At 46.7% G+C, this 22,793-nt stretch overlaps 2 protein-coding genes across 9 annotated transcripts in view; one reads left to right on the forward strand and one right to left on the reverse strand.

The window, feature by feature from the left end:
• LOC109906670 (B-cell CLL/lymphoma 9 protein-like) overlaps positions 1–8,469 on the forward strand; it is a 105,238-nt gene extending 96,769 nt beyond the window's left edge. For all 6 annotated transcript variants that reach the window (XM_031792341.1, XM_031792337.1, XM_031792339.1 and 3 more), the window contains 4 exons: positions 1,787–1,880; positions 2,205–4,497; positions 4,768–5,016; positions 5,293–8,469. In XM_031792341.1, coding sequence (XP_031648201.1) covers positions 1,787–1,880; positions 2,205–4,497; positions 4,768–5,016; positions 5,293–6,422 — 3,766 coding nt within the window. In that variant the 3' untranslated portion in view covers positions 6,423–8,469. The remainder of the gene's footprint in view (positions 1–1,786; positions 1,881–2,204; positions 4,498–4,767; positions 5,017–5,292) is intronic.
• LOC109906671 (gap junction alpha-5 protein-like) lies at positions 7,284–19,204 on the reverse strand. 3 transcript variants are annotated; one of them, XM_020504500.2, is made up of 3 exons: positions 18,456–19,204; positions 15,951–16,092; positions 7,284–13,305 (listed from the first exon to the last, which is right to left on the reverse strand). In XM_020504500.2, the coding sequence occupies exon 3, from the start codon at positions 13,272–13,274 to the stop codon at positions 12,063–12,065; it is 1,212 nt and encodes a 403-aa protein (XP_020360089.1). In that variant the 5' UTR covers positions 13,275–13,305; positions 15,951–16,092; positions 18,456–19,204; the 3' UTR covers positions 7,284–12,062. The 3 variants fall into 3 exon arrangements, with proteins under 3 accessions (XP_020360089.1, XP_020360088.1, XP_031648202.1); XM_020504499.2 differs by lacking the exon at positions 15,951–16,092; XM_031792342.1 differs by lacking the exons at positions 15,951–16,092; positions 18,456–19,204 and adding an exon at positions 14,874–15,144.
• Positions 19,205–22,793: the final 3,589 nt, after the last annotated feature.

Consider the following 22,793-nt stretch of genomic DNA (forward strand, 5'->3'; position numbering starts at 1 on the left):
TCCACCAGGTGGCTGATAAGATATGTTGGTATCTCCATCCCAAAGCCCTTGCTTGGAAGTGTACTTTGCCAGACTGCCAAGAACCTTGCCCTCATCCAGGCCAAGGTGTTGAGACACAGTAGTGATGACACCATAGGCCTTGTTGATCTCTGCACCTGACAGGATGCTCTTGCCAGCACACTTGGGGTCCAACATACGCTGCGGCGTATGGGCTTCAGGCAGAAGTCTTCACGCTTTTTAATGGATTTCAGAACTGCCGTTTCCTCTGCTTGGAGCAACAGTGAAGTGGGCAGAGCAGTACGGATTTCTTCTCTTACATCTGCAAGCAGAGTCTGAACATCAGACAGGATGACATTGCCTCCCTCAATCAGTGCAAGGGGTACTGCTATAGGTTTCAGGAGTTTCAGGCTGCTCTCTCCCAAATGACATCATCCAGGGGGATCCTCTTGATGGGGCTGTCCATATCGGCAGACTGTGATATGGCCATTTCTTGGAGAGACTCCTTCCCCTCCAGGAGACTGATAAACATGATGACAACACCAGCCCAACGGGTGTTGCTGGGCAGCTTCAATGTGGTGCTCTTATTCTTCTCACTTTGCTTGGTGAGGCAGATTGCTGCTATAACTTGAATGACCCTTCACATACCTAACCATTTCCTTGGCTCTCTTGTAGAGTGTATCCATTGTTTTCAGTGCCACGATGTCCTTGAGGAGCAGATTCAATGCATGAGCAGCATAGCCAATGGGTGTGATGTGAGGGTAGGACTCCTCCACTTTAGACCAAGCAGCCTTTGCAGCATTGTCTGTCACCAGTGCAAATACCTTCTGTGGTTCAAGGTCATTGATGACTGCCAGACTGGTGTGTCTGTTGTCCCTTATGTCTGCTCTTGTAGAATACTGGTTGAGCGGTGGAGATGTAGCTAATTATTTCTTGCCCACGAACATTCGACCACCCATCAGAGATGATTGCAATACTGTCTGCTTTCTATATGATTTGTTTGACCTTCACTTGAATTCTGTTGAACTCTGCATTCTGCAAATGAGTAGATAAAGCATGTCTGGTTAGATGGGTGTATGCAGGGTGAGGAACATTCAGACATCTCTTCCAGTACACATTGCCTGTGTGCATCAGAGGTGAACCAGTTCCATACACAGCTCGAGCAAGACATTCATCAGCATTTCTCTGACTACGTTCCTCCATTGAGTCAAAAAAAACATCTGATCTGATTCCAGGAAGACCATGAGCTGTTGCTATCGATAAGGTGTCCGATTCATCATTTTCACCTCGAATAGAAGTAGTGGGACTTTTGTCAGGTTCTCAAGATCTTGCACACTAGTGAGATGCTATTGAGGCCAGACTACTAAGCAGTTGTGTTTAAAGGCCCGTGATGTCACCATGCAGTAAATGAGTTAATAGAACAATAAGAGTTACAGAGTTACAGCCCCCCACTCAGACCAAATTATCTAAATTCTTGCTTGAGAAATGTTCCTTTGCTAAGGAGATATATTTGTTTGTTTTTGAACATTTTAATTGAACACGCTCACAGTAAGGTACCTAATTGATTGTTACCCAGAAATGTAAAAACACCCCGGTCTACATGGGACCTTTTTAATGTCTTCTGTGGCAATTGTTCACAATTGTGCTCAAAAAATGGCTTCGGTGATAGGCTTCAATAATTAAATTATGAACCTGATTTTGAAATGGGACTTTTCTACCTGTTGCCTCTTTGGAACGCATGCGGGCGCACGCACGCACCTACTCATGAGTGTGCTCCTACTGTCTGCAGGGCGGCTGATGCGGTCTTCACAGGCCACTCGGACAACATCATTGCCTTCCACATGAACAACATCTCCAAGGGCAACAAGCCCCACCTACCTGTGGTAAGACAAACCCACTTCAATATAAACCACTTTTAACTAGCCTATTTATCATCAAAACCTGTCATTTTGCCGTTAGCAGACCATTTGCATTGTGCCCCTTGTTGGTCTGGTAATATAATGTTATATAACAATGTAAAAACTTTAAGCATGGTTCGGACAATGTTATGATATTTGTCCAACTCAGCATAATTGTGTTTTTTTAAATTTATTTTAAAGCTATGTTAATTATGCACCCTGGGATGCTTTTGATAAGTGTCTCTAAATGTGTCAGTGAGTGGTATCTTTTGGTAACCCAACCAACCCCTCTCTCACCCTGTCTTGTAGAATAATCAGATGGGACCCCCTCGGGGTGACTCCAAGCAGCTGGGCGGAGCCCCCCAGCAGCAGTCATCTCACCCTTCTGACCAGAACCACCAGCAGGCCTCCAAAGCACCTCCACCAGGCCAACAGCAGCCAGCAGAAGCCCAGCCTCAGGGGGCCAAGCCTGGGAGCTTCCCCCAGGACGGGGCCGCCTCTGGGGGCATGGACTCTAAGAGCGGAAGCCCCCAGGACGGCACCCCCCACGACCCTAACAGCAACTCTGGAGGGCCGCCCGGCCACCAGACCCCCTCTGGGACATCCCAACAGAGCTTCCCCTCTCTGGACCTTCCCAATGGTGCCGACGCCAAACTCACGGCCCAGCAGCAGCAGCTGGCACACGAGCTGATGTCCAGCATGGGGGACAACTCTGAGGGCCTGTCCCAGGAGCAGCTGGAGCACCGCGAACGCTCCCTGCAGACACTACGGGACATCCAACGCATGCTCTTCCCCGATGACAAGGAGTTATCCCTCAAAGACATGGTAGCCATGGGGCAGGGCAACCCGGGCGGGCCCCCCGGCCCCAACCCCGGCATGATGGAGGGGGGGCCCAAGAAGCCAGGGGAGCAGGGCCCCCTTCAGGCCATGATGGCCCAGTCCCAGAACCTGGGGAAGCCTGGAGGCCCTGGGGGGCCCCGGCCCGATGGTCCTCCATTTGGGCCCGGAGGCCTCAGAGACATGCCCTTCTCCCCAGACGAGCTGGGGCCCCTGCCTCCTGGGCCGCCTATGAACTCTCACGGAGGGCCCGGCGGTGAGCACGGGGATCACACAGGGATGAACCCGGAGCAGATGGCATGGCTGAAGCTGCAGCAGGAGTTCTACGAGGAGAAGAAAAGGAAGCAGGAGCAGATGCAGCACCGGGGGCCCATGGGTGACATGATGATGCACCAACAAGGCCCCCGGGGCCCCATGATGCGCGGGCCCCCGCCTCCCTACCAGATCAATTCGGCTGGGGAGATGTGGGGCCCCGAGCACTTCCCAGAGCAGATGAGCATGGGCCCCCGGGGCCCCATGCACCCCCACATGCAGAGGATGCCCGGCGGCTTCCCTTCTGGCATGATGAACCCTGGTATGGAGGGCGGCCCCAACCCCAGGGGGCCCCGGCCTGGAATGAATTGGCCCGACGACATGGGACCCAACATGGGCGACGGCAGGGGCTTCGCGCCCGGACAGGGGCAGTTTGTAGGGCCAGGGGGTCGGGTAGAGAGGTTCCCCAACCCACAGGCGGTGCAGGAGGCCATGTTCCAGCAGGGCATGGGGGGTGACAAGCAGGGCATGGGGTTGCCCCCGGGCATGATCATGGAGATGAACAGGATGATGGGGGGCAACGGCCCCCGGGGGCCAATGGATGGCCCCGGCAACGGCCCTAACGGAGGAGGCATGATGTTTCCCAGAATGCCTGGCGACGTTGGCCCCATGAGTCCATCCTCCAGGATGGAGTTTGTCAAGGGCCTGGGCAGGGACATGGGCCCTGAGTTCAGCATGGGCCCCGGGAACATGAACATGGGGCCCAATCCCCAGATGATGCAGGCTAAAATGAGGGGGGAGCCTCCCATGAACTTGAGCCCCGAGGAGATGATGAAGATGAGAGGAGGCTCCATGCCAGAGAACATGTGCCCTCAGAAGATGATGCAGGGGCCTCCCTTCCCTGACCAGGGGCACCACCCAGGGGACTTCAACATGGGTTCCAACCGCCACTTCCCAGGCATGGGGTCTCACGGGCCTGGGAACCCTAGGTGCCCCAGAGGTGAACCCCCCTTCGGCCCTGACCAGCGAGGACCCAACCATGGGAACAACGGTCGCCTCAGCCATATGCCCCCCAACTCGGGCCCGCCTCCCAACCAGAGGAACATGGGGGGCCGCAAGGGTCCCCAGGACATCCAGGGCGGCCAGGCTAACTCACCCAACATCAACCCCCTCAAGTCCCCTACGCTGAGGCAGGTCCAGTCCCCCATGCTGGGCTCGCCCTCTGGGAACCTCAAGTCCCCCCAGACGCCCTCCCAGCTGGCCGGCATGCTCCAGGGTTCTACGGCGGCGGCAGTGGCTGCAGCTGCGGCGGCTGCCTCCATCAAATCTCCCCCCATGATGGGTTCGGCTGGAGCCTCTCCCGTCCACATGAAGTCGCCCTCGCTCCCGGCACCCTCCCCAGGGTGGACATCGTCCCCCAAGCCCCCCATGCAAAGCCCAGGCATCCCTCAGAACAACAAGCAGCCTCCGCTCAGCATGACCTCACCCAACATGATGGGCAATGTGGAGCAAGGTGAGTCCCAGAAGTTTCTCCTCTGTTAACCTTCCACCAATTCAGTTCAGTAGATTGTGCTTTATGGACTGAATTTTGACTTGAGGTCTGTGCGCTTAACTCCGACAATGTGTGAAAGTTTGAGTTTAATTAGGATTCAGCCCTATGTGTTCTCTGCATAAGAAGATACAGTGGATATTTATGTAATTAATCTCTCCTCTCTTTCTCTCTCTCCTCTTCCTCTCCCTCTTCTCTCTCCCCTTCTCGTCCTCCTCTCCCCCTCCCCTTCAGGTGGGAATGGTCCCCCCACAGCACCCCCTTCCAGTAGTGCTTCCAGTCTTCCGTCTGGCAGCCCCTACGCCCTGCCCCCTGAGCCCACGATATCTCAGAACCCCCTGTCCATTATGATGTCACGCATGTCCAAGTTCGCCATGCCCACTTCCACGCCCCTCTACCACGACGCCATCAAAACGGTGGCGAGCTCGGACGACGACTCGCCACCGGCCCGCTCGCCGAACCTGCCACCCATGAACATGTCTGGTAAGAGCTCCAACATGCTGTTATATTTTACACAGCTCTACCAGAGCGGTAGCTGTTTTAGACCAGGCCATTTTCCGTTAACGCATCACAAATACTTATACATATCTGTATCCAAATTTGCACCTTTGCAATTGCCTTTTACACACACCCCTGGAGACTAGAACTTTCACTATACTGAGGCGTAAGCGTATGCCAACCATTTGATGTTTTTGCTCTTTGTTTTATGGTTTGAATGTAGTGATCTCACCCTGCCTGCCTCTCTGCTGCCTCCTATAGGTATGGGAATGAACCACCACCCGGGCCACAACCGCATGATGGCTCCCACGTCACAAGGCCCCATGCCCGCTCTCAGCCCCATGGGCATGAACACCATGGGCTCCCAGCCCCTCTCCCACGGCATGCCTAACCAGATGCCCTCGCCCAACCCAATGGGTGGGCCCCACCAGGGGCCCATGGGGCCGGGTATGATGGGGCCCCACGGCATGATGATGCCCGGCGGGCAGGACCCAGGGATGGGCAACCCTCAGATGATACCTCAGGGCCGTATGGGCTTCCCCCACCGAGGCCAGGGATTCCCCCCCGGTCACTCTCCTCCTCAGCAGATCCCTTTCCCCCACAACGGCCCCGGGCCCCAGGGTGGTTTCCCCCACGGCATGGGCTTCCAGGTGGAGGGGGGCCCAATGGGCCGAATGGGGAACATGGGCCCTGGCGGGGATGCGGGCGGCATGTGTAAACCCAACACTCCCGGAGGAGGCCAGGACTTCAACATGTTCAACAATGATAACGACCTCCACGAGGTCATGCGAACGGGAGCTACCGGAATGCCGGAGTTTGACCTCTCCCGGATTATCCCATCGGAAAAGCCCAGCCAGACTCTGTCCTACTTCCCCCGTGGTGGCGACGGCCCGGGGGGGAAACCTCACCCCTCCGGCCCCCAGGGATTCCCTCCCCAGATGCAGGGGATGATGGTGGAGGGGAACCCCAGAATGGGGATGCCCATGCAGGGGATGGGAGGTCTGCCGGGCCCAGGCCACATGGGGGGGCCCCAAGACATGCCAATGGGTAACCCTGGCCACAATCCCATGCGGCAGCTACACCCTGGCCACCCCGGCTTCATGCCCCAGGGCATGATGGGACCCCAGCATCGGATGCTGTCGCCGGGACAGCAGCCGGGCATGATGGGAGGACCTGGGCATGGGATGATGCAGGTTAAAGAGAGGGGGGGGCTCATGTACAATCACCCGGGCCCCGTGGGCTCGCCCAACATGATGATGTCACTCCACGGCATGGGTGGCCCCCAGCAGACTATGATGATGCCGCCTCAAATGAGGCCTCGCGGGATGGCAGGGGACATGGGCATGGGCTTCAACCCCGGTCCCGGAAACCCCGGGAACCTCATGTTCTGAGCTGCTACAGCTAAGTAGAAACTAAAGACCTGACTCGGAACCCGCAGGAGTCTAGAACCTGGAGTCTAGAACCTGTGCCAAAAAAGGAATACACATGAGACTTGTGCTCTCTTAGGCGGTTGTTGTGTGGACTGGGGACACATACATTCACTCTGGCACACACACACACACACACACACACACACACACACATCCCGAGACACTTTTGGGCTGGTTTAGCAGTCTGTCGGGTGTGGTGGTGCAACTGCAGCGTGTTCCATGGAGGGGAGGGCAGATGTACACCATTGCAGAGGGGACTGATCTTTCTCTGTTTTGGAAAACGTAGAATGTACGGGACGAGTCTAAGCTCCAGTGTTCTACAGACGGATAGGAAGCCTCTTCATCATAACTCCAGGGATGACCCGGGACCAGAGGTCCGTAGTTGTACTGTTATAAGAACAGCTAAACGACGAAATGTAAAGAACAATAAAGGATTAAAAACACAAGGAACTGAATGAAAAGACAAAAAGGTCACAGTTTTTTTGTTGTTGTCTCGAGTTGCACCATTTTTGGCTGTATGTTTACATCTCATCTCATCACTACCCTCCAGAGATTCAATGCTATTTGTATTTGTGTACTGTATTTGTGTTGTTAAAGGGATTTTAATAGTGACTTCTAGTTTGTTTTCCCATCTTCTTTTGTAAAGGAGGGTGGGGGTATGGAGATGGGGTAGCCAAATGTCGCTGCAACTCCCACTCTGAAATGCTGTTTACCATGTAGGGGGGTCAAAGTATTTTAAAAACTGCATTTTCCTTTGTTACTCTGTATAATATGCCAAACGATGACCTCATACAGATAATAGTATTATTAAAAAAAGCACAAACATGATTTAACTGTAAAGAATGTTTATTTTCTTTTTTTTCTCCTGTTTTTATTGTCAAAAAACCCTCGGTAGGAGGGGTGATTCTGGGGCATACGCTGATGAGGCCTGGTTTAGAATTGGATATGGGGTTGTGGGTTAGGGGGGGGGGGTGATGTCTGTCACACCTCAAACCCCTCTTAGCCCTAACGGACAAACAGACACAGCAGAAAGCAAAGCCTCTGCTCTCACCTTTCCAGGCTAGGAGTACAGAGAGGAGAGTAAAAGAAGAAGAAGAAGAAGCCTTAACCATGTCTGGGTTACTTGGAGGGGGTGGTGACCATGGAATTTTGCTGAATTAAAAAAAAACAGAAATGACGACAAAAAAAGCTAAACAGAAAATGAGCTAGTAGGTTGTATCTGTGTCCCTGCCTCTCCTGTGTTAACATGTTGTCATGTGACTCCATTGAATTTGGTACAGGGCTGTGGTGTTGGAAGACTAATAAAATATATTGTTTGGTATACAGGTGGCCTGTGCTGTGTTGTATAGTATTTTCCCCCTGGCGCACCAGAATTCCCATGACACTAGGCAATCGCACCTTATGGAGGAGTAATCTACGTACGATGAATCAAAACAATATGGAAGAATCCTTTGTGTCGGTTGCAATGGATCTCACACTGTATAGAGCAATGTGGCCACCTAGTGGAGAAACACTGGTCAGCGCTGCTTTACATCCCATTCTTAGATTTCCAGGGCCCAATGCCAAGAAATATCATTTTGTGGTACTCGACTCCAGTAGTTCTCTAACTTTTTGGGTTACTGTACCACCAAGTTCATTTTGTTCCCTGAAGTACACCCTCATTTGCATTTCACCAGTAACCTATGGTCTTTTGAGTCTCTTCAAGTGTTCCCTGTGGATAGGTAAAGTATCCCCCAGGGATACCTGGTTGAACTACCGCTCTACTTAACAGAGCCTAGTGCATTAAACCGTTTTTTGTTATTGAAGTTCGGAACTGGCAACAATATCCGACAGACTGGCAAATTGTTTTACTCCTGTGTAATGTTGAAATAATTATTGAAGTGTATCAGGTCAAAATGATAACCATACAATTGGGGCCCGTATTCGCATCTCAAAGTAGGAGTACTAAGCTAGGATCAGGTCCCCCCTCTTATTCATTATAACATAAAAGGCTAAACTGATCCTAGATTGGCACTGCTACTCAGATGTAGCAGTGCCAATGTGAATTCAAGCACAGGTAGTGACTATTTCCGATGAATGCCCATACATACTCATTGTATGTTTTTTATTTAATTAAATTGTCTACCCTTATTTAACTAGGCAAGTCAGTTAAGAACAAATTCTTATTTTCAATGACGGCCTAGGAACAGTGGGTTAACTGCCTGTTCAGGGGCAGAACGAAAGATTTGTACCTTGTCAGCTCAGGGATTTGAACTTGCAACCTTTCCGGTTACTAGTCAAACACTCTAGCCACTAGGCTCACACACACACACACACACACACACACACACACACACACACACACACACACACACACACACACACACACACACACACACACACACACACACACACAGGGAATTTTCTTTGGCTCCCGTCCAGGCCGTGCCCTGGGAAACGTTGGGAATAATTCCCTAGCCTATTATCAAAACTTTAACGCTGGGAATCATTTCTCAAGGTTCTCTGGCTCCGAATGTCCACTATAATTACCCAGCATTCCAGAGAGCAGCCTGGTCAAGAGGACTTTGTCCTCGGCTAATTTTAGCGATGGTAAATTTGTCCTGCAGCTGTGAAAGTCTGGCGTTCATGCCTCTTGTTTTATACACACAGATTAAATATGGCTATAAAGAGGGGTTATAGAAGATCAGGACAAATGGAAACTGATACTGAAACTCAACAAATGATTGACCCTGTTGCTCTATAAGAAGCCAGTAAAATAAAATCCCAAATACCTCTGAAGTGTGTTCATAGGTTAGAAGATATCAGTCAAATAGAGTGCATGATACATATGGGGGGTGTATATATTGAGTTCGTGCTTGTTTTACATTTTGTCACAATTAGTACGAAGAGGATCAGTGGTCTTTACCATACACAGTCAATATACAATATAGTGCAGATAGAACAGTGAACGTTGTCATCAGTGTGTAAAATAGAATCGCTCTACTTAAAATATTAGTAGATAAGACATAGCTTGCAAATTCCTATCATGTGTCATGGATAAATGTGTTTTTAATGGCAGACAATATCTACTTTTACATATAAAATAAACATGAAAACATTTGGAACACTAAAGATACATATTTTCATTGCTTTTTGCTAAAGTGCGAAGTTGACAAAAATGTGATTGCAATGACACCACCCCAATACAATCATTCACGTTAAACAAAGATGCATTGAAAATGAGCTAGACAACGTTTTTTTTGTGAATTAGCAGTTAGATTTAGTTAAACATTTCAAAACATAAATCTGAGATGTTGTAAAACACTACACACACAGATTCGGTAAACCAGTGCAAAACGTTTTCAGTTTTCGACCACATACTTTGCCAGGTAAAAAAGATAGGTCCTATTTTTTATATTTATCAGCCCTTCTGTTTGATAATTCTGAAAGGGAATGACTTTCCAAAAATTAAGAGAATTCCTCTCCGGCTTACTTTTCACAGTCTCCTAACTCACGAGCTGACAGTGATAAATAAAAGCGGTGTTTCCTTGACAATAGACATACACTTGTTTGGCAAGATCACGTTCAAGGTCTCCGCCCGGTTTTCCGATAACGATGTATCACGCGTCTGTCAAAACACCACGCAGAGAGAACGGTCGCAAAGTACATCGTTGGAGCATTGTGTAGATCCTGATAGGCTCGAAAGAAAGGGAGCGCTGCTCTCGGATCAGCTTTCTCCGTTCAAATATTTCCTTAACATTATAATTATTTCACAATACTGAAAACGGATCAGCTCCTGGAGAGATATTCCCACCTACTGCTGCAAATATTGAGGCAGTTTATTATGAATAATGCTTACCCAATGAAAATGCACTAAATCACCGATTTGACACATCATTGCGTATTGTGTGAATATGTTGAGACAAATACTGACAGTAGCCTACAAGTAGCAAAATCAGGGGTGCAACTTTCACTGGCGACATGTCCCCCCCCTACATTCTGGAATTGCATTTTTTGTTCCCCCCCCATGTCATTGGAATATGATACAAAATGATGCAACGGTGTGCTTTAGGACCATGCGGACAACTCCGAGCGGTTGGGTAGGCTGTTTGGAGCGTTTATCCGATAGGATAAAAAAAATATATATATTTATTATGCCCCTCCCCCCCGTTTCTAAAACCAAAGTTACGCCCAGGAACAAAATTTTACTAAATTATTTGAACATTTTATAACATATTATTGATATAGGCCTACAGCCTACTCTTTATATTTTAATGCAGTCATCTTGACTGCATTTTTAATTTGAAGCATATTTTTCTACGTTGCTTCTTTGTATCAATTGCAAACTCATTGGCATCTTTGTATTTGTAGTCAACTTTGTTCTGAAGTTATCGATGTCACAGAGACACTATCACACTGTGATTCAAAGTTTAGCAGATATCTCTGTGTATAAGGGCGAAAAAGCATCTGACACACTTAGCTGTTCTAGAAGTTCGATTACGAGCGTTTTCAATTGCAAAGTTAGTAACAATGGTTTTGGGAAGTGGTTTTGGGAGGTGATTACAACATCAGGATTCCCATGGTGTGTCTGCATGTTTGTATTGTATGCCAATGAAAGTGTCTGCGTGCCTCTGTAAATGTATTGTATGTGCGCGTGCGTGAGAGAGAGCAAGCCTACACGTGTAGAGCATTTGTCTAAGCGTGCGTTTGTGGGTCACTGACAGGCAGCCGTCCTTCACATATCTCTCTCTGAGCGACAGACTGGCTGTCATCTGTCCCACTTAGCTGTCCCCAGCAGCCAGTCAGTGTCACAGAGCTGATAGTGTGGCAGTGACCCACTCATTCTCAGGTTTGGCACAAGGCCCCCCCTGTCTCTCAGGGAGAGACTCAGAGACAGCAGTCAATGTCTCTGTCACAAATGGCACCTTATTCTCCTATATAGTGCACTACTTTTGACCAAAGCTATATGTGCCCTGGTTAAAAGTAAAGGGGGATACGTAGTCAGATGAATGCATTCAACTGAAATGTGTCTTCCACCTTTAACCCATCCCCTCTGAATCAGAGAGGTGCGAGGGGCTGCCATAATCAACATCCACGTCTTCTGGGAACAGTACCTTGCTCAGGGGCAGAATTACAGATTTTTACCTTGTCAACTCGGGGATACCATCTTTCGGTTACTGGCCCAACACTCTAACCACTAGGCTACCTGCTGCTATATAGGCAATAGGGTGCCATTTAGGACGCATCAAGACAGATGTCTCAGACAGTCACATTAGGGGATTAGTCCTGAGGGCTAAATATGAAGGCACTAACCCCTCTACAGCTGTGTTGTGCCCGTGGATCTATGTCTCAAAACCATGACTGAGACCCATACTAATGATATCTAAGTGCCAATGTGTATGTCAATTGTTCCTCAAGCATCCATATTTCAGGACTTCTGATTAGCTCGAGTATTCTGTTTCATGACTTGTGATACTTTGTAACTTTGTTGACATGTGCCATGCAGTGCTCAAATTAGTCCACCACAACAGACGAGCCATAGTCATCCCATTCTTCTGTGTGTGTGTGTGTGAGTGTGTGTTTGAAATGATCCAGGAACAGTGTGTGTGTTGGGAATTGGGGCTACACAGCCAAGTCATCGGGTCGCACACGGCTACTGGAGCCGCTGGTCTTGCTCAGACGCCTCTTGTCTTTCAGGTAGCCATTTTGGAAGCCGTTTTGGAGCAGCGAAGGGGGTGGGATGCAGGCGTTGGGCGTGTCGGCGTGCCCCTCATAGGTCATGTGCAGGAAGTCTTCCTTCCCCAGGTCATCGTGGACAACACGGTGGCGCTCAGTGGCCATGTTGACTGAGTTCTGCTGGTGGGCCAGCCGGTTGTTGAAGGGAGGGCAGCTAGGATGGGGGTGGGATTGGGTGTGCATTGGGTGTGTGTGAGGGGAAGAGATCACACACTGGCTGAAGTCTGGGGGCGGGGTGCAAGGCATGGACGGACGGGGTGGGCTGTCCGGTTCAGCGGCTATGACCGTAGCACTTGAGGGCGTGCGTCCTTGTAGCAGTTGATGTTGCTGTTGTTGTTGCTGTTGTCGTTTACTCCTCAGAAACCTCTGACACTGCTTAAAGGCCAGGTGGTAGAGCTCCACGGCGCTGAGAAACAGCGACACGCCCGACACGGCCAGCATGAACACGATGAACACATTCTTCTCCGTGGGCCGCGAGACGTAACAGTTAACCGGGTGGGGACAGGGCCGACTGTGGCACACGTACAGGGCGTTGAGGAAGACCCCATAGAGGATGTACTGCACCACGATGAAGACCACCTCCATTAGCGTCCGGATCAGGATGCTCAACACGTAAGTCTGCAGCAGCGCCCCGCGCAGACGCACCCTCCCTATGCCGCTGCCCTCCTTCCCGCACTCTCCCCCCTTGTCTTCCCCGTGCTCCAGATAATGCTTCTCCTCTCCTCCTTCCCCTCCTTCCTCCCCGTCACCACCCCCCTGGTCCTCCTGCTCCTTGCGCCGGCGTTTCTCCTCCATGCGCACCGTGTGCATGGCGTGGCCCATGTAGATGAGCGACGGCGTGGACACGAAGACAATCTGCAGCACCCAGTAGCGGATGTGGGCGATGGGGAAGGCCGTGTCGTAACAAACGTTCTCGCAACCAGGCTGCTCCGTGTCGCAGGTGAAGTCCTCCTGCTCGTCGCCCCACGACGACTCAGCGGCCGTGCCCAAGACCAGAATACGGAAGATGAAGAGGATGGTGAGCCACACCTTGCCCACAGACGTCGAGTGTTCCTGCACCTCTTCCAAGAAGTTTCCCAGTAGACTCCAGTCGGCCATCACCCGTCACACACCACACCTCTGGAACGGCCTGGGAGAGAGTAGAGCAGTCAGGGAACAGTCAGTCATCATCTATAACTACCATCTAGCCTGGTCCCAGATCTGTTTGCGTTGTCTTTCCAACGCCGATGGTCACTGGTATGCCATTGACGATAGGAGTTGGAAAGACATTACAAACAGATCTGGGACCACGCTAACTACGATCTACTGCACTTATAGATCAATGAATTACATTTCTGCATTGAATGAAGGTGCTGTTGTTGTTCTGTGGGATATTTCATATGTGTTTCTTTTTTCAGGACTTTTGATTATTCTGTTTCATGGCTTCTCACACTTTGTGACTTAATTCACTTGTGCTACGCAGTGTTGACTTGTGTTTTTATTTTACTGGTTTCCAAGCTCTGTGCCTCTCAGTACCTTACTGTACTGTACTGAGCAATGCTGTGCTATACTATACTGAGCAATGTTGTGCTGTATAGTATTGAGTGATGCTGTGCTTTACAATTCTATCCTGTTTTGTACCAGGCGATGTGTTTGGGGCTGTGGAGTGGGTATATTAATAGACTTTTCTCCCTGTGTGACCACAGTGGGCTCAGTAGACTGGCCTGATTTGGGCCAAGTATGTTCCCACAGCCCTGCCTGCCTGGCCCAGCAATCTGGGAAATGGGATGTCAGTTTTAAGGAAGTCTAAAGTCAACAAAAACACAGAAATAAACATGTCACAGGGATTCTCTTTGCATTACTTAGCCTGGGAAAGTGAGACATACTGACATTTCCTTTGGTCAGAGATAGGTGGTGCATATTTCTTGACACATTGAAAACAAACAAAATCAATAAGGAAGTGGTGACTGGTAAGATGTAAAAAAATTAATAATAATAATAATAATTAAAGAGCTAAGTACTAATAAATCAATGCACTTTGTTTCTGTTGATGGAAATTCATCCGTTTCAGAACTGAGTCAAGAAATTTCCAAAGGACCCAATCCCTCAAAAGCATTTTCCAATAACAGACGTCATATGACAATATACAGTAAATAACGATATTATTTCTAGTATAGGAAAGTCTTCTTCTTCTTCTTGATAGATATCTTGGGAGATCATTTATGAACACCTGAGCTATACCATTTCATCACCCCCATGTACTCTTACTGTCAGCTCTTCTCTCTGCGCACATACTGTATATCTGCCCTCGAACTAGCAGCGTTACCTGTCACGATACAAAAGCCTTGGCCCTTGCAGAGCAAAGGAAACAGCTACTTCCATGTTGAACACTACCAGCACACACAGCTAGCTGCCGATTCCACATCGGCTCCATGAGCACAGACAGCGCTGTACTGTAGTGTGTACTCCAGACTCCCCCCACTCACACGCAAACAAAGGATAAACTAACTAGTGTCTATTGAACAACGTTTCATAATACTTCATTTCATACAGTAGGAACACAGTGAAAACCTTTATTAAATTAAATAGCATATGTAAAAAGACAGCTATATAAACTTGATGTTTGACAAACTATCCAGTACGATAATTACCATTGTACAGGCTAAGTGGTTCAAGTTAAGGTGGCGTTCACTGCTAAGAGGTCGTGTTCAGTCTTACCAGCAGAGACAATAAACCCTCCTTGGACTAAAATCCATCTGGCACTGAAGGTTGTATTATTTTTCAGACTATCAGTCTTTCTATCTAGACGAGACGGTGTATTACTGTAACTTTCTAGCATTTCCTGAAGGGCATGACCAATGGAAAGTATGGAGCTGCAGGATCTGTGCTCTTTAAGCTCAAGTGAGGGTGTTGATTAGACTCTGTGCGTGTTCGCATGTGTGTGTATGGGGGGCAGGTTGCCTAGTGGTTAGAGCATTGGGCCAGTAACCGAAAGGTTGCTAGATCGAATCCCCGAGCTGACAGAGGTAAAAATCTGTCGTTCTGCCCCTGAACAAGGCAGTTACCCCACTGTTCCTAGGCTGTCATTGAAAGTAAGAATTTGTTGTTAAATGACTTGCCTAGTTAAATAGAGGTTTTAAAAATTAAGTGTGTGTGTGCCTGAGGGAGAGTGGACCAATAGGGGTTCCCTTCTTTATCTACAGCAGACCAGTTTGTGTGGCAGAATGTTTTAAGTTCTAGTGGCCACATGACAGTGACCTCAGGCAAGTTATGGGAACTATGGCTGAGTGGAAAGTAATAATAATACTGGCCCATATTGGTGTATAGAAACAGTCATTCAAACATGGCAAAATAACCTGGAATTTATTTCTAGGGGAATAGGGGAAGAATAGGTTTTTACTGCTGATGCAGTAAATCAGTTTGAGAACAGTCATTGAGACTGACTCACTTCCCATAGAAACTCACATCCCTTTACATTTCTGTCTGAGGGGTCTTGGTCGCCATCCTGTCTCCCCGTAGGCAGTTGAGGAAGCAATGTCAAACAATATGATTTCCTACTGCCAAGGCACTTAAAAGGAAATCGCCCATTCTCAAGAAAACAAGTTTCAAAAAAGCTAATCTCTGCGCTATGAGAAAAAACACCAACCCATCAATCGTTTTTCTCACAACAAGCAGTCCTGCTGTGTGTACATAAAAATATATAAAAAAATATCCCAGACCAGCTTATTATGGTTTTCGTGCTTGTTGGCACTTTGCAGGCTCCGTCTTACTTAGATCAGCACCAGGACAATGTACCTGACTGGGGTCTTGGCAGCTGGGGGTACTTTAGGGAGGAAGAAGGTGCTCCCTCTGCCCTTCCGCCCTCCTCCTTCTGTTGTTTACCTCGGAAAGGAGAACAATGATGCTCACTTTACGGTGCTTGGTGCTTGTCTGGAGTCTATAGAAATAGGAAAACTAGAATGGACAAAGCCCCTCAGACCACGGCAATTTCACGCTCATGGCTGGGAATGTTCCTTATGGTAATTGTATTTCTGTGCTGGTGACACTGAGGGCAGCTGTTGAATGGAGAGGGAAGGGGGAAATACCCCGAAAACACCCCGGGACACCTGATAGGAGAGGACAGGGTGGTTCTTTCTGTTCTGTGATATAAGGAAAGCACAGCACACAATCCTTTATTCTGCTTTTTGTCTTATGTCTGTGTTAACCAAATAATGGTGTCATGGCATACATACAGTATGGTCCCTCTAGGTCAGTCACAGCAACATGATCATTTTGACTCACGCTTTCCTAGCAGACTTGACTCTTAGCCCCTTGACTAATTTGAAATAGGGGAGACAGTCCACTGGGGCCTTCGCCTTTCCACCCTGCTTATAAATAAGTTATTATTAACATAATCAATCCTCATACAGACCACAAATGAACAATTTTCCCATCAGGGATAGTTCACATTTGAAAGTAGATAATAAGATAAAACTTCAAAAAGGTGAACCATCTCTCCAGCAGAGTTTACTCAAGTCTGGTACCTGAACGATAGCTTTCTGTAGAGGCACTGTAGTGGTAGAGTAAACCAGCCATGACTTCATTATGTTATGTCTTGGTAGACACACACACACCATTTACTCCCAGTTATTGAGACCTGGGAGCTACAGACTAAAGGGTTTGGACATTTGGACATTTGGATCATCTTTAGCCTATCCTTATAGTCTATCAGCAATTCCACACTTCACTTTTAGAAGTCTGACCAATGAGGATATTGGACTCCTCCCGAATCGTTCAGCCCCTTTTACTTACTTACTTTTAAGAGACTACTTAAGACCATTTCTTTTCCAATTTCAAAGAGCATAGTCCTATATCTTTAAACAATTTGTAGAATTAGCTTTGACTGAATAACTGCCATTCATCATTCAAAGCTTCATTATTATCAAGCGACTTGTTTAAGTGTCTACGGTCAACTGCTTCTACAAAAGGTTAACGAGAAAGGTATATATAGTGTGTGTAAAGGTGTCAGCACCATCTAACTGTGGATGTCTCAGAGTTTGTCTGACATCATGTCCTTTCCTTTAAGCTCCAACACCATTCTTTCATGTCACTCAAAGCCCATTGAATACTTTTGGCCACATTTTGCCCCAAGGTCACAGGACAATGTAATATTAAGAGATTACATCAGGATAAGGGTCCACCCATTACTAATAGCAATAGTCCAAGCTCTGAGAAAGTATGACTTCCCTATTTTGACTTTCTCCTGCTCTCTATATTGTTTGGCTTGCTGCTCTTTTCCTTCCTATGTCATGTTTGTTTTATTTTCGGCATGATCACCAGCAGCACAAACACAAAAGTCTGAAAGACAAGGAGGGTTTTGTGTCTTTGGAGACAATGCCAGAGTAGTTGGCAAAAAACTGCTTTTATATGTGTTGGCTGCAATCCCTTGGTCTAAAAGGGTCAACTTTAGATCTCAAATTCATCTGACAAGTCGGACAATATTTCAGTACTAACATAACAATGCTTACTCCTTCAACATCACAGCAGATGCTACAGATCTACATCCATGCACGCACGCACGCACCAGTGGTGTAAATTACTTAAGTAAAAATACTTGAAAGTACTACTTAAGTAGTTTTTTTTTTGTATCTGTACTTTACTACTTATATTATGGACAACTTTTACTTTTACTCCACTACATTCCTAAAAAAATAATGTATTTTTTTCTGTGACACTCAAAAGCACTCATTATTTTGAATGCTTAACATCCCTGGTCATCGCTTCTTCCTCTGATCTAGTGAACTCACTAAACAGAAATGCCTCAATTGTAAATGTGTCTGGTTTGCTTAATATAAGGAATAACAAATATTTTGTACTTTTACTTTTGATACTTAAGTATATTTTAGCAAGTACATTTACTTTTGATACTTAAGTATTTTTAAAACCCAAATACTTTTACTCAAGTAGTATTTTACTGGGTGACTTTCACTTTTACTTGAGTAATTTTCTATTAAAAGGTATCTTTACTTTTACTCAAGAATGAAAATTGGATACTTTTTCCACCACTGGGACAGACAGACAGACAGACAGACAGACAGACAGACAGACAGACAGACAGACAGACAGACAGACAGACAGACAGACAGACAGACAGACAGACAGACAGACAGACAGACAGACAGACAGACAGACAGACAGACAGACAGACAGACAGACAGACAGACAGACAGACAGACAGACAGACAGACAGACAGACAGACAGACAGACAGACAGACAGACAGACAGACAGACAGACAGACAGACAGACAAAGTTACTCTACCTGAGATGCAGCTGCTTAGACCCGGCTGGTGCCTTTTCTGTTAAAAATGAGAATGCAGAAAGGTTTTCTCAGTGTTCAGGTGACAGGGAAGAAAAGTGAAGGACTCTCAATATTAGGGGTAAGGAATATTGTAGTAGAACAGTCGTAATCTCCGTTTCTGTATTAAGGCAAAAAACTGTCCCTGAGAGGGTGAAATCCAGAGGTCTTGGTCTCTCTTTCTAGGCTTTTCTGTCTCTGTTTAGACAGAAAACTGCTCGTCTTGTCTTGTCTTGACACAGAAGGTTGTGTCTCTCAAGGTAAAGCAGCAAACTTAGTCTCTTTCAGTGTCCTGGCTAAAGATGACTGGGTTTGTCCCCCAATGTCGAGTCTCTTGTCCAGACAGAAAGCTGTTTATCTCTCTCCACTGGGGCAGAAAATGGAGTCTCTCACCAGTTGGCTTGATGTGTTGAGGGATCAAATCCACTATCTGTCAATTGATCAGAATAAAGCAAACTCTTTCAACTTGAAAGAAAACTTAAATGTTTTCATCAACTATAATGACTATTTCCCTATCTTTCCCCTTTTTTCATTCCTTGGCAGAGATCAGGGTAGAGGGACTGGTGATGCAGACTTTGAGGACGGACGGAGTAGATGAGGGCACAGACCTAAGGCTGATGAGCAGGAGCAGCTGTTTGTAATGTAGGAGACTACCAGATGGACCACGGACAGAAATGCAGCCTTAAGCATGGGGGCAGTGGAAGAAATACCAGGCATCACTTGTGGCCTGTCCTCCTACCCTACCCAGTACCCTGCAGCCCTCCCACAGCCTCCTCCCTTCCTCCTCCTCCTCCTCCTCCTCCTCCTCCTCTGCCTTCCTCTCTCTCTCAGCCCACAATGCCCTCGTTTTGCCTGCCTGGTTCTCATTTCTAGAGAGAGGAATATCTCAGGTCAGGAGGGGAAGTCAGATTGTATTAGAGCACAATGGCAATTCTACATTTTGTCTGTGCTCCCTCTAAACCATACATGTAGACCCACACACACGCATACAGGAGTGCACGACTCACACACACGCACGCACTCAAGAACACACACACACACACACACACACACACACACACGCGCACGCACACACACACATGCACACACGCACACACACACACACACACACACACACACACACACACACACACACACACACACACACACACACACACACACACACACACACACACACACACACACACACACACACACACACACACACACACACACACACACACCACACACACACAAGCAAACGCACAGACTGGGAGAAAGAGAGGGGCACATGCAATCTATTTTCAAGTAACCAAATTACAACTTGATTTTCCATGACTTCCTGATTTTACAGATTGCTTTTAGAGGCATGTTTGCAAAACCATTACAGCCTTATGGCTATAAGCAAGTACACTATTAGAAAAAAGGTTTCCAAAGGGTTATTCGGCGGTCCCCATAAGATCATCCTTTTTGGTTCCAGGTACAACCCTTTTGGGTTCCATGTAAAAACCCTTTCCACAGAGGGTTCTACATGGAACCAAAAAGGCTTATCTTATGGGGACCACCAAATAACCCTTTGGAAACCCCCCCCCCCCCCCCTCTACCCTAAAAGGGTTCTTCAAAGGGTTCTCCTATGGGGACAGCCGAAGAACCCTTTTAGGTTCTAGATAGCACCTTTTTTTCTAAGAGTGTACCTTGGTAACTTTAGAAATGGCCCATAAGCTGTTGAATGTTAACATCAAGACAACATTAAAAACACATTATCATATAAGCCTTGTAATACTGTACTTACACCAGTTAAACCATTGACGCGGTCTCCCCTCCGTGGTCTCCCCTCCCCTAAAAGGGATAATTGCCTGTCCCACAGGAGAATCCTTTGGAGATCCCTTTTTGGTTACAGGAAGAACCCTTTTGGGTTCCAGGGTGAACCCTGTTCACAGAGGGTTTTACCTGGAACCCGAAAGGGTTCTACCTGGAACCAAAAAGGGTTCTCCTATAGGGACAGCCAAAGAACCCTTTTGGAACACATTTTTAAATAATCAGACTGTAGGCTGCATTCGGGCGTTGACATGGACAGCTGCAGTATTCCAACGGTTCAAATTCAACTGATCGCCTACACCTCTGGCATGATTCGACAACAATTATTCCTTCTACAAAAACAACTGTGCCTTTCACAAAGGACCACAGAGAATTTTCAGGCAAGCACATGGTTGGACTCAAAATTGTCATGTCAGTCATTGTAGACCAAACAGCATGGCCAGAGGAGCTCAATCGTAACCAACACAGAGAGTGTTTGTCTCCTGTTGTTGCTAGGTCTTTTATTTACCCCTTCTTCTCCAACCACAAATCAGAAAGAACAGCTTTGTAATGTTCAGACTTGTGACAAAACATCTGTCCGAGAGGGCACACATTTAGCCAATTTTCTTGGTATCATGAGTATTCCTGTTCGGTGATTGTCTAGTCTGGAGTGTCATGACGTTGCCCTACACTATTCCCTCTCCCTCTGCACCACCCCTCTCTGTCTCTCCTACACCCAGGCTGGTGCGACCTCAGGTCGTAAATTCCTGGAGGAGAATCCTGCCTCATAGCCAGACAGTATAGAGAGAGTGAGTTTTTATAGAGAGAACAAAGGAATGTCTTCCACATCACAGAACTTGAGGTCCGAACAATATTCATGTTCTGAAGAATGTGTAAAAGATTGGTGAAGTAACGAGCTACGAACTGGTCCGTTTGGTACAATTTTGTGAAACTCATGAGAGACAATACTGCCACATTAACATAATCCTGTTTATACAACAGTCTCAGTTATGAGGCTTACATCTAATTGTTGTACAAAATTAATGAGTAAAGATGAAACTATTTGTGAAATGATGTGATGCTATGTAATGATGTTAATGTGAGAGAATTGTATTTCTCTTTAAAGTTTCACTTATTCATTGGCATGTGCCCCAGGGGCACAGACAGGACCCGGCGTCATGAGACAGCTCTTTTCTATGTTCCAAATAAAAACCCCACCTGGGTTTTCTATCACCAGACCGAGCTTACCTCAATTACGAGGGGGGCTAAGGGTTGAGATGAGACCAGTACCTCTATCACAGAGGGAAATAAGGCTTGAGTAGATTGTTGAATCTTTTAACCATCCATTAACCATGAATATTTTAACCATGGTTCACCTCAGACTATTGATACCGACAGAATAAGTCTTTGATATTAATTACTAGTCTGCAGCTAGGAAATCGGTATCATTGAACGCGAAGACCAACAACCGCCCGAAACATACATTCTATAATGACATGAATGAATGTCACTCTGAAATATCCATTCTAACCACGACAAAGAGAGAGATAGGGCGGACAAACTCTCCAACAGAAACAAACTTTTCAACAGAGATCACAACGACACACTGAGCGTAAATATATATATTGATTGCAGTTATTCCCAAATGAGTGAGCGTTCACGTGCAAAGGATTAGCATTTCAATTGTTATACTTATCAACTTTGTAGTGTCTCTTACCTTTCGCGCCCTTATCAGTCCCTCTGTCTAACAAGCCGCCATGCCGGTTTAGCCCACTAGGGCACATTCCACCTATCATTTCTTTGTAACCATATCTACTTTGATTATTTTTTGTGTTATGCATGTCTGTGAGTACTTAGTTAGTAAATAAATGATTTTGAAGTGAAGACTGGGTTCGTGCAGATAACAAACAATTTACAACTTTTGGAATGAGACTATTGTGAGGTAAAGAATAATTCATTAATCAAAAGACTAAGTGATCAGATATTAAAACATCTGAAGCTATATTAGGAAAATTATAACTTTGTAATCTGAATATTTTCCTTGGTGCCCCGACTTCCTAGTTAATTACATTTACATGATTAAGGCAGTTTAATCACGCAATAATAATTACAGAGAATGTCGTGGCAGAATCAGAATGATTTAGGTAACATTTATAAATAAAGTGTTTTATTTATTTTATTTCATGCTTATGTGAGATATGTCATTAGAATGTCTATTTTTGGATAATACTGTTGGCCGGTTGTAAACATATCTTTTAAACCATGTTAAAGGATGATTGAGGGGGAACCAATTATCTCTTGGCTCCACAATGTCTGTGTGCCAGTCACTGTGTCTCCCTGAGCTTGTCCAGAATGGGAGTGTCTAAAATGACAATTGATATATATCCTAATGTCTTGGTACTATGTTGTACCAAGAACGAGAAGTAGAACCTCATTTTAGGAGAGCAAACTGAACGATAATTTATAGCTAATGCTGTCTGGCTATGGAATACTCCTCTCTCAAGTAAAGTCTTCCTTTGTAATGTT

This window comes from Oncorhynchus kisutch, linkage group LG16, assembly GCF_002021735.2.
Source record: "Oncorhynchus kisutch isolate 150728-3 linkage group LG16, Okis_V2, whole genome shotgun sequence".
Lineage (NCBI taxonomy): Eukaryota > Metazoa > Chordata > Actinopteri > Salmoniformes > Salmonidae > Oncorhynchus > Oncorhynchus kisutch.

Coding starts and splice junctions, on each gene's coding strand:
- LOC109906671 (XM_020504499.2), bottom strand. CDS start 13,274: ATGGCCGACTGGAGTCTACTGGGAAACTTCTTGGAAGAGGTGCAGGAA.